The 20,569-nt window shown below is 43.1% G+C and overlaps 1 gene segment (V, D, J or C); it reads right to left on the bottom strand.

Moving 5' to 3' along the window:
* Positions 1–7,422: 7,422 nt before the first annotated feature.
* LOC142759840 (T cell receptor delta constant-like) lies at positions 7,423–14,649 on the bottom strand. The segment is given in 5 exon segments: positions 7,423–8,191; positions 9,055–9,171; positions 10,830–10,901; positions 14,155–14,406; positions 14,619–14,649. Coding segments are annotated over 4 exon segments (471 nt in total).
* Between the last annotated feature and the right edge of the window lie 5,920 nt (positions 14,650–20,569).

Genomic DNA, 20,569 nt, shown 5'->3' with positions numbered 1-20,569 from the left:
TCCTCCCACATTGAGCATGTCAGGAAGGTGCTCCAGGCCTTTCGGGAAATCAAACTCTTTGCTAAAACCTAAAAATGTGTGTTTTGGGTGCAGGAGATATTATTTTTGGGTCAAATCCTCACTCCTAACGAATTCCGCATGGACCCTGCCAAGTTTCAGGCTGTGGCTGATTGGGTCCGACCTGCCTCCATGAAGGCGTAACAGTGCTTCCTGGGGTTTGCTAATTATTATAGGAGATTTATTGCTAACTTCTCGGTCATCGCTAAGCCTCTTACGGACCTTACTCGCAAAGGTGCTGATCTCCTCCACTGGCTTCCGGAGGCGGTCCAGGCTTTTGAGGTCCTTAAGAGGTGCTTTATCTCTGCCCCAGTGCTGATTCAGCCTAACCGATGGAGCCATTCATCGTGGAGGTTGACGCCTCCGAGGTGGGAGTGGGCGCTGTGTTGTCCCAGAGTACTAGGTCTCTCACCCATCTCCGTCCCTGTGCCTACTTCTCCAGGAAGTTCTCCCCCACTGAGAGTAACTATGACGTTGGCAACCGCGAACTCTTAGCCATTAAATGGGCATTTGAACCAGTTCAATGGGACAATCATAATTCCGATGTGGAGGCAACATCTCAGCCTCTCGCTTGCAGAAGACATCCGCAAAACTGGCATACTGAGATGGTAGACCGGAAGGTGACTGAGGCAGAGGGGGCATAACAGGACAAACTTGTGACAGGCAATGGCTATGGCATCTGGAACCCCATTGAAGAACGTCTCCGGAACTCCAGTCAAGAACCAGGGCATGCAGGTTAAGCCATGGCAGACCCAGGAGGATAGGATTGATAGCCTTAGGTACTACAAGGAAGGCGATCTGCCCCGAGTGAAGAGCTCCGACCCATAATGTTAACGGCTCCGTGATGAACACAATCGGAATGGGGAATGGTACATCATTTACAGAGGCAACAGCCAGGGGTCTCTCCAGAAGAACTGTAGGTAGATGCAAACGATCCACTAGATCCTGCTGGATGAAATTAGCAGCCGCTCCGGAGTGAAGATAGACGGAGGAGGGATGTGATGTCTCTCCAAAGACGATGGCCACAGGAATCGACAATTTGGGAGGGGTTTTAACGTTTGGAGACGTTCCACCTAGAGTTGCCTCTCCAACCCACCCTAGGTACTGTAGTTTCCCGGTTTCTGTGGGCATTGGTGCACAAAATGACCCATAAGGCCACAATACATACATAGCCCAGAGGAGCATCTGCACTGCTTCTCCTGTTCATATAACAGGACTCTATCTACCTGCATGGGTTCTTCAGGTAGCGTACTAGGGGAAGGCAATAGTGGTCTCTGGACCAAGGGTGCTGGTCTGTGGACCCATCTCTCCTGACGAACCTCTTGAGTGCGCTCCCGGATTCTCATATCAACCTGGGTGGCTAACAGGATGATGGCATCCAAGGTAGAAGGAAGGTCGTGGGCTGCCAATTCGTCCTTGCTGTGAGAGGAAAGTCCCTGCCAGAAGATCGCCACCAGTGCCTCATTGTTCCATGCCAGCTCGGCTGCCAGAGTACGGAAGGAGATAGCATACTCCCCTACTGTGGAACCCTCTTGCTTGAGGGTCAACAGAGTAGCTGCGGCAGAGGATGTTCAACCCAGCTCCTCGAACACGGCACGAAAGGACTGCAGCAACAAGGCTAGGTCCGAGGATACAGGTCCTTGTTGCTCCGTGATTGGGTTCGCCCATGCGAGGGCCTTGCCAGCAAGAAGGGAGATGATAAATCCTACCTTGGCCTCCTCGGAGGGGAAGAGATGAGCCCGTAGCCTAAAATGAACTGTGCATTGATTAATAAATACTCTACATGCTCTGGGATCACCGTCGTAGTGAGGAGGAAGAGGCAGAGGAACTGTGGATCCGGAAAAAACAGGAGGAGCAATGGGAGGTGGCACAGCAACAGCCTCAGGAGGAAGAACCGGAGGTGGAACAGTGAGTAGATCTAGGCGGACCATGATAGTATTTACCGCCTCAAGGAGCTGATCCTGACTTGTGCGTAGGTCATGCATCTCCGTCTGTATCTTCTGGACTGCAGTCTTGGGCTGGCCAGCGGGTTCCATGGCCTGAGCGTACTGTCACGGTCCCAGGGTATGTGGACCCACTAGGCCGCTCCGCTGTAGTGGAGAGGCAGCTGACCAGGTCACAGTCTATACGAAAGTCTATAGTAGTAGTAACACTTGGTTACCTGAACTAGTCTAGACAGCGGCTGTGGCTTCAGTACGGATGGGGGTTGGTTCAGCAGGTAGCGCCAGACGTGGCGGACAGTATCCGATGTGGCAGAAGACACTGGACGTGGCAGAAGACACTGGACGTGGCAGAAGACACGGGACGTGGCAAACTACAGCAGGTGCAGAAGACACGACTCCGTCACTAGTAGGCACAGGAACAAGAACAGCACGGGATACAGGAACAGGTAACAAGGCACGGGTAACAACTGGAGCGGGAAACACTAAGGGACCATTTGCAAGACAGACTAGGGATGACTAACAATGCTCAGGCAAGGAACAGAAGGGCTAGGGCCTTCTTATACTGTAGACCAGGAAATCATGGGCAGTTGATGATGATGATTTCCTCTTATGGCCCGGACACGAGCGTGCGCGCGCACCTCTACAGGATACAGCAGACAGGAGTGGAAGTGAGCGCTGGCGTCTCCTAGGAAGGAATGGGGACCAGCGCTCACGGATCCATGGCTGAGGGCGTCGGGAGGTGAGTAAACCCGACGGCCCGTGGCCATGGACACTACAGACCTTTTGTCTAAAGGTCCCTTTGTAGGACATATACAATGCCATTTCATCTCGGTTTTTGCCGCGATTTGCTGCAAAATGGCGGAAAAAACGCGACAAAACTACATTGTACTTTGGGCGGCCATGGGCCACCCGGGAGCCTCGGCCTGGGTGGCTGCCCAAAACTCCCTATGATGATCCGCCATTGCTCTCTGTCCTCACTCTCTCTCTCTCTCTCTTCTCTCTCTCTGTCCTCACTCTCTCTTTCTTTCTCCTCTCTCTGTCCTCTCTCTCTTCTCTCTATCTCTGCCCTCACTCTCTATCTCCTCACTCTCTCACTCTGTCCTCACTCTCTCTCTTTCTCTCTCCTCTCTCTCTCTGCCCTCACTCTCTCTCTTTCTCCTGACTCTCTTTCTCTCTCTTTACTCAATCTTTCTCTGTCCTGTCTCTCCTCACTGTCTCTCCTCACTCTCCTCTCTCTCTGTCCTCACTCTCGCTCTCTCTTTCTCTCGCCTCTCTCTCTGCTCCCACTCTCTCTCTTTCTCTCTCCTCTCTCATTCTCCTCACTCTCTTGCTCAATCTCTCTCTGTCCTCTCTCCTCTCTCTCTCTCTCTCTCTCTCTCTCTCTTCTCTCTCTCTCTCTCTCTCTCTCAGCAGCAGCTCACAACTGTTATTATACACGTGTGTTATTATACACAGATGTCTATACTGGTGTTTGTGGCAGTGATATGAATACAATGTGTGCAGGATATTATAGTATGGGATGATGAGTAACATGATCACTGTGGTTCTGTAGCACAGTAATAAACAGCAGCATCTTCCAACTGAACGTCACTTATATCCAGGTAAGCCATGCTCTTACTATTATCTCTCCAAATATTAAATCTCTCTTGAAATGATTGTGTGAAATATTCATATGTACTCCCAGTAGATATATCACCCACGTATACAGGTTGTTTTCTTGGAACTTGTTTGAGCCAAGTAATCCCAAAATCAGTAAACTCAAATCCAGAAGCATGGCATGTTATCTGGACTTGTCCCCTATATTGTACAGATAGTGATTGTGGCTGAAGAAGCTGAACCTCGGCTCTGACTCCTGAAAAATACAAAGAAATAGAAAAGTAATGACCAGTGACACCATTATCATCACATCTGCCCTCACATCATGTTCTCTTACCCAAGTAAAGGAGCATTAGAAAGCTGCTGAGAATAATCTTCATCTCTTCTGTTACCATACAATGCTTCCTTCATCTATATATATATATATATATATATATATATATATATATATATATATATATATATATATATAATATATATATATATATGTGTGTGTGTGTGACTACTAGAGGACGTAATGGTACAGGGTCACATGACCAGAATTACTCTTCTTTACTTTTCTGTACAATGTACCACACACGTATTTTACAGAGACTCACCAGGACAGGAGGGAGATGAGGTGAATCAGAGCCCGAGGTTGAGATGCTAATATGTGCCTTCCTTTTCACTATACTACAGAGACCGGCTTCAAGTTAATAGTTTGTATAATACATTTATTAGTACTTAAAGGGATTGTCCAGTTTAGAAAAAACACATTCTTATATACCTTTTTAGTGAATTCTGAGATAATAAAAGGGGTCCTCTGTTAAGGAGTCTCATCTCTTATCTAGAGTGGAGAGCAACTACAAAAAGCATCTCTTGCACTGGAGGACCTGTTCTGTCCTACATTACACAGACAGCCCATTGATATGAATGGGCATTGTGTAATGTCTAACAGGGCCGGCCTTAGGGGTGTGCAACCTATGCCATTGCACAGAGCGCAACACTCCAGCAGATGGAAGGGTTGCTGCGCTGGCTCTCTTCTCATTCTTGTGTTCAGAAGAGTCCAGGCCCGGTGACTCAGCAGCTGCCTTTCCACCCGGGCGCTTCTTTTTTCAGTGGCGTCGATACCACTGTAGTAGCCATAGTGGCTGCTAGCAGCAACACGGGTATGGGGGCCCCCCCATGGCCGGCAGTGCCGCTAGCAGCCGCTGCAGCGGTAGCGACTCCACATTCAATAGTATCTGCATCCTTAGGACACAAATACTATTGAACTCTATAGCAGAGCAGGGAGGAATCCCTGGTCACACGGGGATTCAGATCCTTCAGGGAGCTACAGTGGCGTTATCTACAGGAAGGGGGGTGTGTGCTATCTACAAGGGGGCTAAGTGGCACTACCTACAGGGGGGCTTTGTGGCACTACCTACAGGGGGGCTGTGTGGCACTACCTACAAGGGGGCTGTGCGGCACTACCTACAAGGGTCTGTGTGGCACTATCTACTGGGGGCTGTGTGGCACTATCTACTGGGGGCTGTGTGGCACTATGTACAGGGGGCATTTGTGAGTAGCGGACTGATGGTCATTTTACTGTGAGTGGGGGGTTGATGGTCATTTTACTGTGACTGGGGGGCTGATGCTCATTTTATTATGAGTGGCGGGCTGATGGTCATTTTACTGTGATTGGGTGGCTAATATATTTTTCCAGGTGTGCCTCGAGTCCGAATTGGTTGGGAAACTCTGTACTATGCTACAGGATCCCGTCATTGGCGTTGTGGAGCATCTCAGTGTGTAGTTGGAAGTAGTAGGTGAGTCATTTTTTTTTTTTGGGGGGAACTGTCTACAAGGGGAAGGTGGGGGCTGTATGGCACTGTCTACAAGGAGGGGGTGGGGGATTATGGCACAGTCTACAGTAAGGCTGTATGGCACATTCTACAGGGGGGCTCTATCTACAAGGGTGGGGCTGTTTGTGGCAGCCAGGGAGAGGGGGCATTATACTGTGCGGAGCCAACTAAGTGGACATTATACTGTGTAGGGGCATTACAGGGGGCAATATTCTGTGTGTGGCACTTAGGGTGCATAATACTGTGGGGGGCATTATAGTTTTATTATGGGGTATTTTTTTTATGATTGGGGTGGGGCGCCCAAGATAATTTCACACAGGGCGCCATCTATCCTAAGGCCAACACTGATGCCTAATTTCCCCTGTGATGTCGCTGCAGGAAACTAAATACTTACTGTCACGGTTCCCCACAGATTACAACTGATCGCTGGGGGTCCCAACAGGGGGACGCTTTGTTGTCTGCTTATTGTCAAAGGACCCTTCTAACAAGTAGAAGTGGAGAACCCATTCATAGACTATGTACATATGTGCAAACATTTTCTATTGCTCCAATGCATCTTATAATAAAATATCCTAAGGTTTTGTGTATATAGCTCTTTTATGAACACACCTTTTCAACAAGTGTAAGGGGTTTGTCAATTTCTACTCACTCAATCTTGCTCTTTCTTACCCCTAAGTTTGCAAATTTAACCTGCCACACGCCAGATATTCGACTCGATGCCACCTCCTTTCCGAATCTGGGCCAATAGGTACCCAACGTTTTCATTAGGCTATGTTCACACGGGTTGGATTTACAATAAGCAAATACGAACTGTGGATCTGCGGCAGAAATCAGAAACTTTACCTTTGTAGCCTTCCTTTAATTAAAGGAGGCCCGCTCTAATTAATCTGATACACTCACTATTACGATTAAATTTTAACCTGTGGTCGGACCCCTCCTATTGTTATTCGCCTATGATCACCACTCACTTATGATCCAATATACAATATATAGGTTATTTTTATCTTACTATACAATTAATCACATACATTCCCTATCTACAGCCTTAGTAATACACCTAGGCTTCAAATTTGTTTCCATGTCCATTCTTTCTCTATAGCCTCCTTTGTAGTAGGGAATGATTCTTTGCCTATTTTTATTTTTTGAATTATCTCCCTACATGCTGTAGCCATTAATTAGTGTCTAGGACTAACAGCATTATGTACCCTTATATATCAAGTGAATTACTGTAACATTAATTCTTATCAGTATAGGTACCTCACTAATTACATGTCTTAATCCCTTTTCGATTTCGAAGTAAAAGGCCTCATGCACATGACCGCAGCCATGGAGTGTCATTATTTTCAATGAGCCCGGCCGTGATAAGACTTGCCCGTTCTTTCTGCGGTTCGGGCTCCGGGGTCATGCACGGACCGTGGAAACCACGGTCGTGTGCATGGCCTCATAGGAATGAATGGGGCTGCAATTCTCCCGTGGATTTTCGGCGGAATTCCGGCCGCAAAAGCACGCTCGTGTGCATGGAGCCAAAGGCTCATCGCAAGTTATCACAAGCAGTTATTAGGCTTAGGGCGGCAATAACTTTTTCACATGGGTGAGGTAGGCTTTGAATAAATTTTTATACTCAACAATGGGATTGATAATTTAAAATCTGTATTTTGTGTTTATTCGTGTTGTCTTTATCTTTTATTAAACAAAGTTGGATGATCTGAAACATTTAAATGTGACAAATTAGCAAAAACCCTCAGAATAAGCCATCAATATCGGATCGGCGGGGGGTCCGGCTCCCAGACTGTGACTCTCATGTGAGCGATGTTTCCCCTTAATTCCTGTCACTGCCCGTACTGTAAATCGCTGACACACTTGTGGTGGTGGACTGGCGGTTGCTTGATCAGATACTGACGGTCTACCTTGAGGATAGACCATCAATTTCTTCGAACTGGAAAGAAAACACCTTTAAGGATAAGACAATGAGCCCCATTTATCAATTATTGCACAAATACAAACTGTAATGTATGAACTGAATGTTTAATATTATACACATGAAAATAACACTGCAGATTGTAATGAAGATATTACTTTATTACGTTATATATCAGTAATACAATACTATTATGTATAAATAAAGTGCAGGCTTAAGCATTTACTTCTAAAGTTTAAGGATAAGACATTAAGCTTCATTTGTCAAGACTGTCGAGCAGAAAAAAAATTACTTTGTTGCCAATAGCAACGAATCACTCTGCAGCTTTCATTTTTCCAGAGCTGAAATTAAATCTGAGCTCTGGTTGTTATGGTAACAGCAACAGTCTTTCTGTCAGACTGTTGTGATAAATGATCAATTATTCAACTTTAATATGGTATATGTTTTATTATAAGCAAATAATACATTGGATTCATTCATATTTATCTAAATATAATATATAACACAAGCCTTTTTGAATATTAAGTAGAGAGTCCAGAAGAAAATGCTGATTTTTTTGTTCCATAAGGTAATATGTAAAGATGAATAAAGTCGAGGTACATTAAACCTTCACTTGGCCACGCAGTGGTGCCTGCAAGAAGAAAGAATCATTTGTGGTTGCTCATTCTGAAAATCCCCCATGTAATACGTTATAGTATATATGGCACATCTATGTATCGATATTAAGTGGGTTGTGTGAGCTGCAGTACCAAACACAACCTGTGGACAAGTGTGGCGATGTTTATGGAAAATAAGCAGGCCTTTTCTAACAGCTCATAAACCTCTTCGACACCCACGGTGAGATTATTTGTTCTTATCTGTATGGAACATAGAATATGATATAAAATATATTATTGGAATTATCTGACCTAAGTAAAAATGAAGTTATTTTATTGAGTCCAATAAATATACTCTGTTCTATATAATTTTATCAGAAAAAATAATCATAAACTTGCAATTGATTATGTTTCCATCAAAATGCACACAATAATGGTTTCAATAATAATGAGTAATAAAAATAGAGCATTCTTAAAAATATCTCAAATACTCACGATATACTAAAAATAGAAATACATGTGCATCCACATTCAATTTGCAATATACAATTAGTTTTTTTATATTAATTTATTTCCATTTTTTTATTGTGATGGATCCATAGCCATAGTCTAGTTTAACACTATAATATACAGGTCTGTAATTCCCCTTTCAATGACTTGGCATATGGTAGGAGGAGAAATGGACGGGGTTGTCGTAAAAGTCTCATATGGCAACCCCTTTCTAAAATGAAGATGCTTCATAAACTGCCGGCGATCAGCTGTCATATCATGGAAACTCCGACTGGCCATACATTTTATCCACAGGGAAGATGTAGTATTACTTGGCCATTCAAATAAATGGCCATCAATATAATACATGGATGGGCTGGGTCCGCTAGGGAGAGAGCTGCTGTTTGCTAATAGAGAGGGAACTTGAACGGGGACCCCCCTCTATGACATCCATATGACCTAAAATGACAAATGAACGGGGGTTGTCCTACTTCCTTAGAGGAAAGCTTCAATTTTGAAGAGATTTTCTGCACTCATCTTTAAAATTCTTCTAGTTGCTACTTAACAACTGGATATAAGCTGCTGGTTGTTTCTAAAGGCATATGCTTTGTTAAATTTTTACATTGGGTCCTTACCTTATATTATGAAGACCATTGCACTCAAGAGTAGGTTAAAGATCAGAGTTTTGGCAAACAATGCCCTTATTCCCAGTACTGTTAAGGAGAGCATATTGATTTGGTCAGTGCTCTGGACTGGAAGACAGAAAAGTGTTTAGTGACTGTAAGAGCAAATTCATGATATATATATAAAAAAAACAAAAACGCATGCATAGGTCAAGTATATAAAGCGTTGTTCGCTATTGTTTCCAGTAAAACCAAAGACACGCTGATGGATACCCGACAAAATCCATTAAAGTCATTGGAGTCCGTCAGCCGCTGGTGGAGTCCGTGGTGCACGGAACCAGTATGTCTAGTATTTTCACTGTTTTACTTTGGAATAATTCCTATCAATCTGCCAAAAATAGAGAACCTGGATAATCATTCTTACGAACTGAAGCTGATTTGTCTTTCTGTTTTTCCTATGTGTTTTGTTATAATTGTGTTGTTAAACTTCATATATTATATTTCTAATGTTTTTTTATATAAGAAAACTAGATTTAGAATTGCAATGGGGCACTGTGAAGTTGTTAATATTGACAATTACTCTTAAAAGAACCTTAAGGCTAAATTCACACGACAGGGAAAAATTCAGAACAATCTAGTTCTATGTCTATATTTACATGGCCGTTTTTTTAACGGCCCATGAATACTGCCATCAAATAATGGATCAGTTTTTAATGGCCGTTTTTCAGGAATCAATCCTTGGGACGACCTTTAAAATCTGATTCTGGCCCTCACAAGAGGACTCCCGGGGCATAGCAATACTTTAAGCGCTGAGCCCGGGGAAGTCCTTGACATATATGGACAGTGATGTCAGGGCTTTCAACTATGGAGTCCCCAGCCAGAGCATCACAAGCTCTCGTATACTGTATATGGACAGTGACGTTAGGGGCTTTGAGATGCCGGAATCCCCGGCCAGAGTGTCGGCAACGCTCTGGCCGTGGATTCCGCTCCTAAGGGTAGCCCCTGACATCACTGTGGACAGTGACGTCAGAGGCTTCTCCAGGAGCAGAATCTTTGGCCAGAGCATAGGCAATGCTCTGGCCAAGGATTCCGATACCTGAATGAGCCCCTGGCATCACTATCCATATATAGACAGTGACGTCAGGGGCTCCTTCTGAAGCAGAATCCCAGCCAGACGTCGGCAACACTGTGGCCAGGGATTCTGCTCCAAGAGGGAGCCCCTGACATCACTGTCCATATATGGGCAGTGACGCAAAGGCTACTCCTGGAGCGGAATCCCCAACCAGAGCATTGCCGATGCTCTGGCCATGGAATTTCCCTCCTGGAGGAGCCCCTGGCGTCACTATTCATATATGAAGAGTGACGTCAGGGGCTCCTCCTGAAACAAAATCCCCTGCCAGAGTGTTGCCAACGTTCTGGCCAGGGATTCCGCTTCTGGAGGTTTCCGTCGGGTGAACCCTGCAATGGAAAGTGAAAGTGAAACCACAGCTTCCATTTCATTCACCATTGATATCCATTATGACGGAATCAATAGCGGAGTCGACTGCGCTATTGATTCCGTCTGAAAAACTGAAACCTGCTGGAATGGTGACGAACGAAAACCATTAGCGATGTTTCCGTCACCATTGATATCAATGGTGACTGAAACGGAAGTTGTGGTTTCAGTTTGACGGAACCCCGGAACGGAAAGCCAACACTGATGTGAACAGGCCCTAATATTATGTATGTACTATAATGGAAAGTATGTTTTTATTTACTCAGCTCAGAACATGTAATGTCACACTGACCTCCAGTGTCATCTGTTCGCTCACAATGGTTGTTTATAGAATCTTGTTCCTTGTCAGAGGATTTCTTAACATCTGCGTGACAAAAAGGAAAACAGTTAGGGCCTGTTCACATCAGTGTTGGCTTTCCGTTCCAAGGTTCCGTCTGAGGTTTCCGTCGGGTGAACACCACAACGGAAAGTCAAACTGAAACCACAGCTTAGGTTTTCGTCACTATTGGTATCAATGGTGACGGAAACATTCCTAATGTTTTCCGTTCGTCACCATTCCGGCAGGTTTCCATTTTTCCGACAGAATGAATAGCGCAGTCGACTCTGCTATTGATTCCGGCGTTAAAACGGAAACCTGACGGAATGGTGACGAACGGAAACCATTAGCAATGTTTCCGTCACCATTGATTTCAATGGTGACTGAAACGGAAGCTGTGATTTCAGTTTGACTTTCCGTTGCGGGGTTCAACCGACGGAAACATCCGACGGAACCCCGGAACGGAAAGCCAACGCTGATACTTCACCTCAGATTTCCAAGATGCTTGGCCTATTTCTGTATTTCATTTGCTATGTCTTGACATATATCACAATATAACTTCTTGACATGGGTGTAAACATTGGAAAATAAGCCCCAGCATTTCATTGTCTGCACAACTCATGTAAGTCTATGCACAATACTAGTAACGTGCAGTGCTACATTATCCACCACACAATAGTTACAGTATTTGTTTGAAAAAATTTATTTGAAATTATCCCATTTTAAGATAAATCAGTCTATGAATCTTTGGGAGATTTTATATTTAGGTTTAACCCGTTAGTGACGGCCAATACGCCTTTTTACGGCGGTCACTAATGGGCTTTATTCTGATGCATACGCCTTTTCACAGCCATTAATTCTCCCTGCTCTCAGCTACCTCCGGTAGCTGAGGGCCGGGGTCATACCTGCTTGAACAGGCGAGATCGATATCAGTATCGATCTGGCCAGTGTAACCCCTCAGATGCGGTGCTCGATAGTGAGCGCCGCATCTGAGTGGTTTTGGAGAGAGGGGAGGAGCTCCCTCACTCGCCCCAACGGCACCCTGAGTAAGACCGCAGGGTGTCAGTGGGTTCTATGACAGCCAGGTGGCCTAACAAAGACCCCCAGGTCTGCCACTAGTTATGCCTTCTTGGCCATGCCAGAGGCATGTCCTAGCAGATGCCTGTCCGTTTTACACGGACAGGCACTAATACACTGCAATACAAAAGTATTGCAGTGTATTATAAAAGCGATCAGAGCATCGCATAGTGAAGTCCCCTAGAGGGACTAGTAAAAAGTTTAAATAAAGTAAAAAAAATAAGTGAAATAAAAAATGTAAAACCCATTTTTTCCCATTACAAAATGCTTTATTAATAGAAAAAACTAAAAAGTTAGACATATTTGGTAATGCCACATCCGTAATGACCCCAAACATTAAAGTTATTACATTATTTAACCCGCATGGTGAACGCCATAAAAAATAAAATAAAAAACAATGCAAAAATTGCGGTTTTCTGTGAATCCTGCCTTAAAAAAAATGTGATAAAAAGTGATCAAAAAGTCGCATCTACTCCAAAATGGTACCAATAAAAACTACGAGTCGTCCCTCCCAAAAAAAAGTGGGTGAATAAATTCCTCATGTTTTGGATGTGCTGTCTCATCTCCCTCTATTTGAAATATGGGGACACAAAAACAAATCATTTTGAAAAAAAGTGTTTTTACTATGTCAAAGTAGTAAAACATACAAAATCTATATCAATTTGGTATAGTTGAAATCGTAACAACCCGCTGAATAAAGTTATTGTGTTATTTATACCACATGGTAAACAGCGTAAATATAGGGTGCAAAAAATTGTGGCGAAATTGCTGTTTTTTTCTATTCCCCCGCAAAAAAAACGTAATAAAAGTTAATCAATAAATTCTATGTACCCGAAAATGGTGCTATTTAAAAATACAACTTGTCCCACAAAAAACAAGACCTTATACAGCTATGTCGACGCAAAAATTAAAAAGTTATAGCTCTTTGAATGTGACGATGGAAAAACGTAAAAAATAGCTTGGTCTTTAAGGTTTAAAATAGACTGGTCATTAAAGGGTTAAAAGGGACAATATAGATGTAAATGATCTATTGTGCAATTCTAACCACCAAGCTTTAGCTATGTAAACTATTTCAGGTTTTTTTCTTTATTTTTTAGATATGTTCAACCATTTTTGACATTTTCATCAAGACTCTTCTATCTCTTGCTCAGATGATAACTTCAGTCTGGTGTTAAGAAAATGCTGAACTAAAGCTATATCAAGTCCTTTGTATTTTCTTTTGATTTAATAGAGGTTTCCCACCATTAGAAGTGATATTGCCCTCACTTCTTATCAGCGGTGGTCCGAATACTGTGGTCCGAATACAGTCTCTGTCTCGGATTTGAAACTCAAGTGAAGGAGCTGTAGTGCTAGTAAGTGTTGCAGCTCCTTCACTGTTTCTTCCTGCACAGATCTGCCGCTACAGTGCCCCTGCACAGGGAAAAGGCTGCAGGCAGTGCAGGGACGTTTGTTATCAGAATCATTGAGGGTCCTAGAGGTCGTACCCCCATGATCATAATGTTTTGTATGGCAGGTTGTTAGTTTGACGGACGGTTTCCCCCGATAAACTTTAACGTTAATGTAACAGTCAAATTTGAGGTATACACATCAATGACCTTTTCTGACATTGTCCTCCTGTCTTTTTGTTATAGTAATCAATCAATCATAATGCTCATGTATGATATCATGAATAATTGTATGTCCAAGATCTCCATAAACATATCGACTAAAAAATGTAACTATCTTTCATGCAACATTTTCACACAAGCTTCAGCGGAACCAGTCAAATTGGCCATAATGGCCAACTTCTATCTAAAATATATATAGTAGGTTGTAGTCTGCTTTGCTTTACACTTCTCCCTGTTTTTTTTTCATTCTGAGAGTTGACATCTTTAATAGGTTTGAACTCCTCATGCATTATTCAGACGAGTATATAAATCAGCCATGTGACGGACGTTTTTTTTAATGGCCGTCACACGGCTGCATATTATTCTATGGAGCTATTCAAACGGCCGTTGTTTTAACGGACCGTGTGAAGGGCCTGTGGAAAAATAGGACTTGTCCTATTTTTGTCCGTTTTCACGGATCCCTCAATAGACTCAAGTCTATGAGGGATCTGTGAAAACGGGTCGCGCACGGTCGCCGATTTGACACGCTTGTTTGAATAAGGCTTTATAGTGTAAAACAGCTCAGAAATTAAGACATCAATAATTTAATCAAACAAAGATAATAAATAAATTTTCACCTTTAGAAGATGTAGTCATGTTCTGGTTCTGCTTGACTTCACATTTCAAGTTGTCTGACTTCACATTCTGAACACTGACCGCACTGTACAATCCCTCCTTAGACAACGTTGTAAGAACATTTTCTTGTTTCATGTTATTCACATATATTTCAACATCTTTAGGGAAGAAATCTTTTGCCAGGCAGGCGGTGGAGGAGACTTCCCCTTTAGCCTTCAACTCAAGCAGTTCGGGAGCTGTGATAGGCTTCTTACCTAGAATAACACAAAGAACAAAGATCTATTCACAAATGGGAATTCCACTTTATTTTAACCTTCTGAAAACCTACTGTTCTGATTGCGTTATATTTGATTTAACACATGACAGATACATTATTGAGATGTAAAGAAAAGTTAATATTTGTCTGGTCATAACACATAGTTATCAGGAATAGGGTGCATACATACATTGTTAAGTTTCAGCTTACTAAAGTTTGAATAACTTCTTACTGAATACATGAAATAGTACTAAGTCGAGATTTGCCTTTCCAGGAAATAATAACCTTGTCTACCTAAAAATAAAGGAAAAAACATCAATGTCCCATTATTATGCAGGTATCACATATCTATCTATCTATCTATCTATCTATCTATCTATCTATCTATCTATCTATCTATCTATCTATCTATCTATCTATCTATCTATCTATCTATCTATCTATCTATCTATCTATCTATCTATCTATCTATCATCTATCTCATATCTATCTATCTATCTATCTATCTATCTATCTATCTATCTATCTATCTATCTATCTATCTATCTATCTATCTATCTATCTATCTATCTATCTATCTATCTATCTATCTATCTACAATACATCTATCTATCTATCTATCTATCTATCTATCTATCTATCTATCTATCTATCTATCTATCTATCTATCTATCTATCTATCTATCTATCTATCTTCTATTTATCTATCTATCTATCTATCTATCTATCTATCTATCTATCTATCTATCTATCTATCTATCTATCTATCTATCTATCTCATATCTATCTATCTATCTATCTATCTATCTATCTATCTATCTATCTATCTATCTATCTATCTATCTATCTATCTATCTATCTATCTATCTATCTATCTATCTTCTATTTATCTATCTATCTATCTATCTATCTATCTATCTATCTATCTATCTATCTATCTATCTATCTATCTATCAATTCAATTCAATTCAATTCAATTCAAAGAAGCTTTATTGGCAGGACCAAATACATATTAGCATTGCCAAAGCAAGTAAGAAGTAAGGGAATGAGGGATAGGGACTGAGGGATTGGGGGATAGGGACATATCTAGGGTCGGGGTTATACAAGTCCATGGCATATCATGTCTCTCTCAGTTTGTGGCATGCAGTGACATATTGTGCCGCTGTGCCCACTGTGGTTTCCTCTTCACCCAGCAGGATGTAGAGTTTCTCTTGCTCTTCCATGGAGCTGAAGTCCGGTAAGAGATCAGAGAGTCTCCTGAAGTGAGTGTCCCTCACTGCTGAGTATTTGGAGCAGTGTAGCAGGAAGTGGGTCTCATCCTCCACGGCCTCCTGGTCGCACTGTTGGCACAGTCGGCTCTCCCTGGGCTTGTAGGTCTGTCTGTGGCGCCCGGATTCGATGAGCAGGTTGTGGGCGCTCAGTCTGTAGCGGCTCAGGATCTGTCTGTCTCTGGGGTTTGGCAGTTTCTCCAGATATGGCGCCAGTTTATATTCCCGCTGTAGACTCCGGTATATTGTCAGTTTCTGGGATGTCTTTATGTCGTTTCTCCAGTCACTGATATATTCCTCTTGGCCTTTGTTTATTGTCTTCTTGATTTCGGCTTTTGTGAGGCCGCGCTGGGTGACATTTTCTTCAGGCCGGGTCAGGGTGAGATGTTCTGGGGGGCCTGGTTTACCTGGGACCCCTTGGTGTAACAGGGCTTTATGGTGATAGGAACTTTGCCTGCTGCTGTGTAGATGGGCCCAGAATGATAGCGCCCTCTTCTGAATTGTGAGGTGTAGTGGGAATCTGCCCAGTTCTGCCCGACAGGCACTATTTGAGGTGCTCCGATGGACTTGGAGAAGGTGTTTGCAGAATTCTAGGTGGAAGATTTCTGTTGGGCTGGAATCCCACCTTGACCAGTCTGGGTATGTGTCCGGACCCCAGACTTCACTGGCATACAGGAGGATTGGGGAGATGATGGAGTCAAAGATTTTCAGCCAGACCGTCACTGGTGGTTTGAGATGATAGAGTTTTCGTCTGATGGCATAGAAGGTTTTGCACGCCTTGTCTTTCAGAATCTCTATGGCTTGTTTAAAGCTTCCTGATTGGTTGATTTCTAGGCCCAGGTAAGTGTACCTGTCGGTCGCTGTGATTGTGGCGTTATTTAGTGTGAAGGTCGGGTGCCTGGGGGATTTTGAGTTTCTCTTCTGGAACACCATGATGTTGGTTTTCTTGGCATTGATGGGTAGTGCCCACGTGGAGCTGAATTTTTCTAGGATTTGCAGGTTGTCTTGGAGACCTTTCTCGGTTGGTGATAGTAACAGAAGGTCATCTGCATACAGCAGGAATCTCACCTGGGTGTCATGGAGGGCGAGACCTGGTGCTGAGGAGGATTCCAGAGCTGTGGCCAGTTCATTGATGTAGATGTTGAAGAGCGTTGGACTGAGGCTGCAGCCTTGTCTGACTCCTCGGCTCTGCTGGAAATCAGCCGTTCTTCTCCCGTTCACCTTCACGCTGCATCTGTTCTCTGTGTAGGAGCTTCTGATGACGTCATAGGTTTTACCTCCTATTCCGCTCTCCAGCAGTTTCAGGAATAGGCCCGGGTGCCACACTGAGTCAAAGGCCTTCTTAAAGTCCACAAAACAGGCGTAAATCTTCCCATGCTTTGTATTGTGGACGTGGCTCTTGATGAGGCTGCGCAGGGTGTAGATGTGGTCAGTGGTGCGGTGGTTTGGCATGAACCCAGCTTGGCTTTGGTGGAGGACATTGTGCTGGGAGAGGAAGCTGAGGATTCTCTTATTCAGGATGCTGCTGAACAGTTTCCCCCGGTTGCTGCTGACACATATCCCTCGGTAGTTGGCCGGGTCGTACCTGTCCCCACTCTTGTGGATTGGTGTTATAAGGCCTTGGTTCCAGATTTGCGGGAAGTAGCCGGCACTCAGCACTATATTAAATAGTTTGACTATTGACTATCTATCTATCTCATATCTATCTATCTATCTATCTATCTATCTATCTATCTATCTATCTATCTATCTATCTATCTATCTATCTATCTATCTATCTATCTATCTATCTATCTCTATCTATCTATCTATCTATCTATCTATCTATCTATCTATCTATCTATCTATCTATCTATCTATCTATCTATCTATCTATCTATCTCATATCTATCTATCTATCTATCTCATATCTATCTATCTATCTATCTATCTATCTATCTATCTATCTATCTATCTATCTATCTATCTATCTATCTATCTATCTATCTATCTATCTCATATCTATCTATCTATCTATCTATCTATCTATCTATCTATCTATCTATCTATCTATCTATCTATCTATCTATCTATCTATCTGTAACCCAGCAAAAGGATTGTATGGCATTGAGAAATGGGAGGTTGTGGCCGGCCACTAGAGGGCGCTGTGAGGTTAGTACATCGACAGTGTTTAGTGTGTGGAGTGATATACAAGAGAGGTCTAGTAAGGAAGTGTCGGGGGAGAGGTCTGAGAAGCGCTGGACAGGAAGAGACAGAGACTGGACTGAGAGAGCTGTAGCAAGTAAGGAAGACATTGTGACTCAGATAACTGTAAAAGATAAAGAGCATTCTGGCCAGCAGCAGAGCATAAGTAATGTGAAGTATCAGACACGCATTTACTGGAGTTCCAAGTTAAGGAGATCCGGCTGAGTTAAGAGGAGAGTGTTTAGAGCAAGAAGCTGAAGACGCCATTTTTGAGCATAAGGTAACATAGAGCATTAAGTGCCGGATCATCAGAGAGTGCATTGTATTACATTGCCGGACCTCAAAGATCACATTACACTAAACCTGGAAGCTAAGAGACTTTATTATCCTAAGGCACAAGATAAAGAGAACATATTTTAATCATTACGGATTATAAGAGACTGTGTTATATTGAAGTGCCGGATAAAAAGCAGAGACTGTATTGTTTACCGAGCACCAGTTATATTTTGCCTAGAGCTCAAGTTTTCACTGTTGTCATATTTTCTGCATGTTCAGTAAAGACAAAACGAATATAATCCCGGTGTCAGTAATTATTGTCCTTAAAGTCATATTACAACTTGGCGTAGTCGGCAGGATGGATGCAGATACAATGGACGAGACAACATTATCATCCAGTGTGACCCATCCAATGATACCGGTGGGAGCCCTCTTAAATCATTTGCCAAAGTTTAATGGATCTGATCTATTGTTGGAAGATTGGAGTGAACGGCTGGAAGGAGCGGCACGGCTCTGTAATGTCGCTCCACATTTAAAAGTAGAATTGGCGCTAAGTACCTTAGAAGGAGAAGCTAGGAAAACCGTTTTGTTACAGCCAGCACGACATCGACAAACCTTCGAACAAATTCGGCAGCTATTAGATGATGTGTATGGGGATACGTCCTCTGAGGGCATGATAAGGAAGCGATTCTTTGCCCGCCAGCAGAAAGAAGAAGAGACACTGGCGCAGTTTGCAAATGGATTACAGGAAATAATGGCAATGTTGCAACGTAAAGAAGAACAATCAGCCGGGTCCTTTACCAATGTACACGTAGTATTGCGGGATCAGTTTGTAATAGGTCTCAAGAATCCACCGTTAAGGAGAACTCTGAAGGAAAAGTTAAAGAAAGAACCAGATATGACGATTCATCAATTATTGACGGAAGCTATCGCATTGGAAAAAGAGGAATCGGCCAGCACTGATACGGTGGTCAGGCAAGCAGAAATTGTAACCAAGAAGAACCCCGAAATGGAGGCAAGGATGGAGTCATTGGAAGGTGCCATGAGAGAGTTGAAAGCCGCTATTACTAATAAGCCTGACCCTGGAACTCCAGTTCGATACTCACAAGAGAGACAGTCGTTTGCGGATAGAAGGAATCAAGGTAGGAATGCTCCAGACCCTACCATCTGCTATAATTGTGGCCGAGCAGGACACATTGCTAGAAATTGCATGCGTTCTCACTATCAGAGCAATCGCAGGAATTTAAACTAGAACGACCTGTAGTTGAGGGGCAAACTACAGGAGAGTCCACGGATACATGCCCTGTGTTAGATGCTACAGATATAGTGGGGGAATGTCCCGTCGTTGTAGCAAAATTCAATGGCGTTGAGTTGTCATGTTTAATCGATACTGGATCTCAAGTGACCACTATGGATAAAGTTGTGTTTGAAACTTATTTCCCTTCCTTGTTATGTGAGAAGAGTGACACTTGGATAAGACTCAAGGCAGCTAATAGTTTACCTATCCCTATCCTGGGAGTTATACAAATGGACATTTCAATATGGAATCGTGATTTGAACAAAAAGGGGGTTATCATAGTAGAAAAAGCTATGGACTCTGACATTCCCGTGATTCTAGGAATGAATATATTGCGGGACTTAGATGGAGTAATGTCACAAGAGCTGGGCCCAAAATACTGGAAACAAATACCCACTCAACGACCTTCTCAAATGGCTTTACAGCGCACTTTAAAACATTGTCGCATTAATGGAGAACTGTTAAATTGGCCTGGAAGGGTAGGACTGGTTAAGATACCAGCCTCTCGAAGTATACAAGTACCAGCAGGCCATGAAATGTTGTTACCCTTGCCAGTGGGTACTAATAAAGTGTTAAAGGGCACCACTGTGTTAATTGAATCAGCTCTGCAGAAAGAAGGAGTAGCCGTGGCCCGGTCGATATGCAAGGTACAGGCTGGACAAGTATTATTACGAGTGGTTAATATCACGAAACAAAATGTAACCTTATTTCCCCGGGAACTAGTAGCTGAAGTGTTTCCGGTGAGGGAGGAACAAGTGGAAAGCCGTTCAGATTGGCAAGTGAGTTATCCTTGTGAAAGTGTAGCTGTGGTTACAGTGTGTCGAGCCACCACTCAAGCTAATGACACCATTGGGAGGCGATTACTGGAGCAAATACCTTTAGAAGGAACGGATTTGACTACCAGGCAAATAGATGAAGTGGCGGGAGTGTTAGGAGAGCACTACAAGGCTTTTTCCAAGAATGAAGCAGACTTTGGGTTGACAACAACTTTAGAACATGAAATACATACGGGAAATGCTCACCCGGTACGAGAACGATACCGTACCATTCCGCCCGCTTTTTATCAAGAAGCCAAAGTGTTGCTAAAACGCATGCTAGACAGTCATGTTATCCGACCCAGTAAGAGTCCATGGGCT

The sequence above is a fragment of the Rhinoderma darwinii genome, chromosome 1, assembly GCF_050947455.1.
Source record: "Rhinoderma darwinii isolate aRhiDar2 chromosome 1, aRhiDar2.hap1, whole genome shotgun sequence".
Lineage (NCBI taxonomy): Eukaryota > Metazoa > Chordata > Amphibia > Anura > Rhinodermatidae > Rhinoderma > Rhinoderma darwinii.
This window is presented reverse-complemented; position numbering and strand designations above follow the sequence as displayed.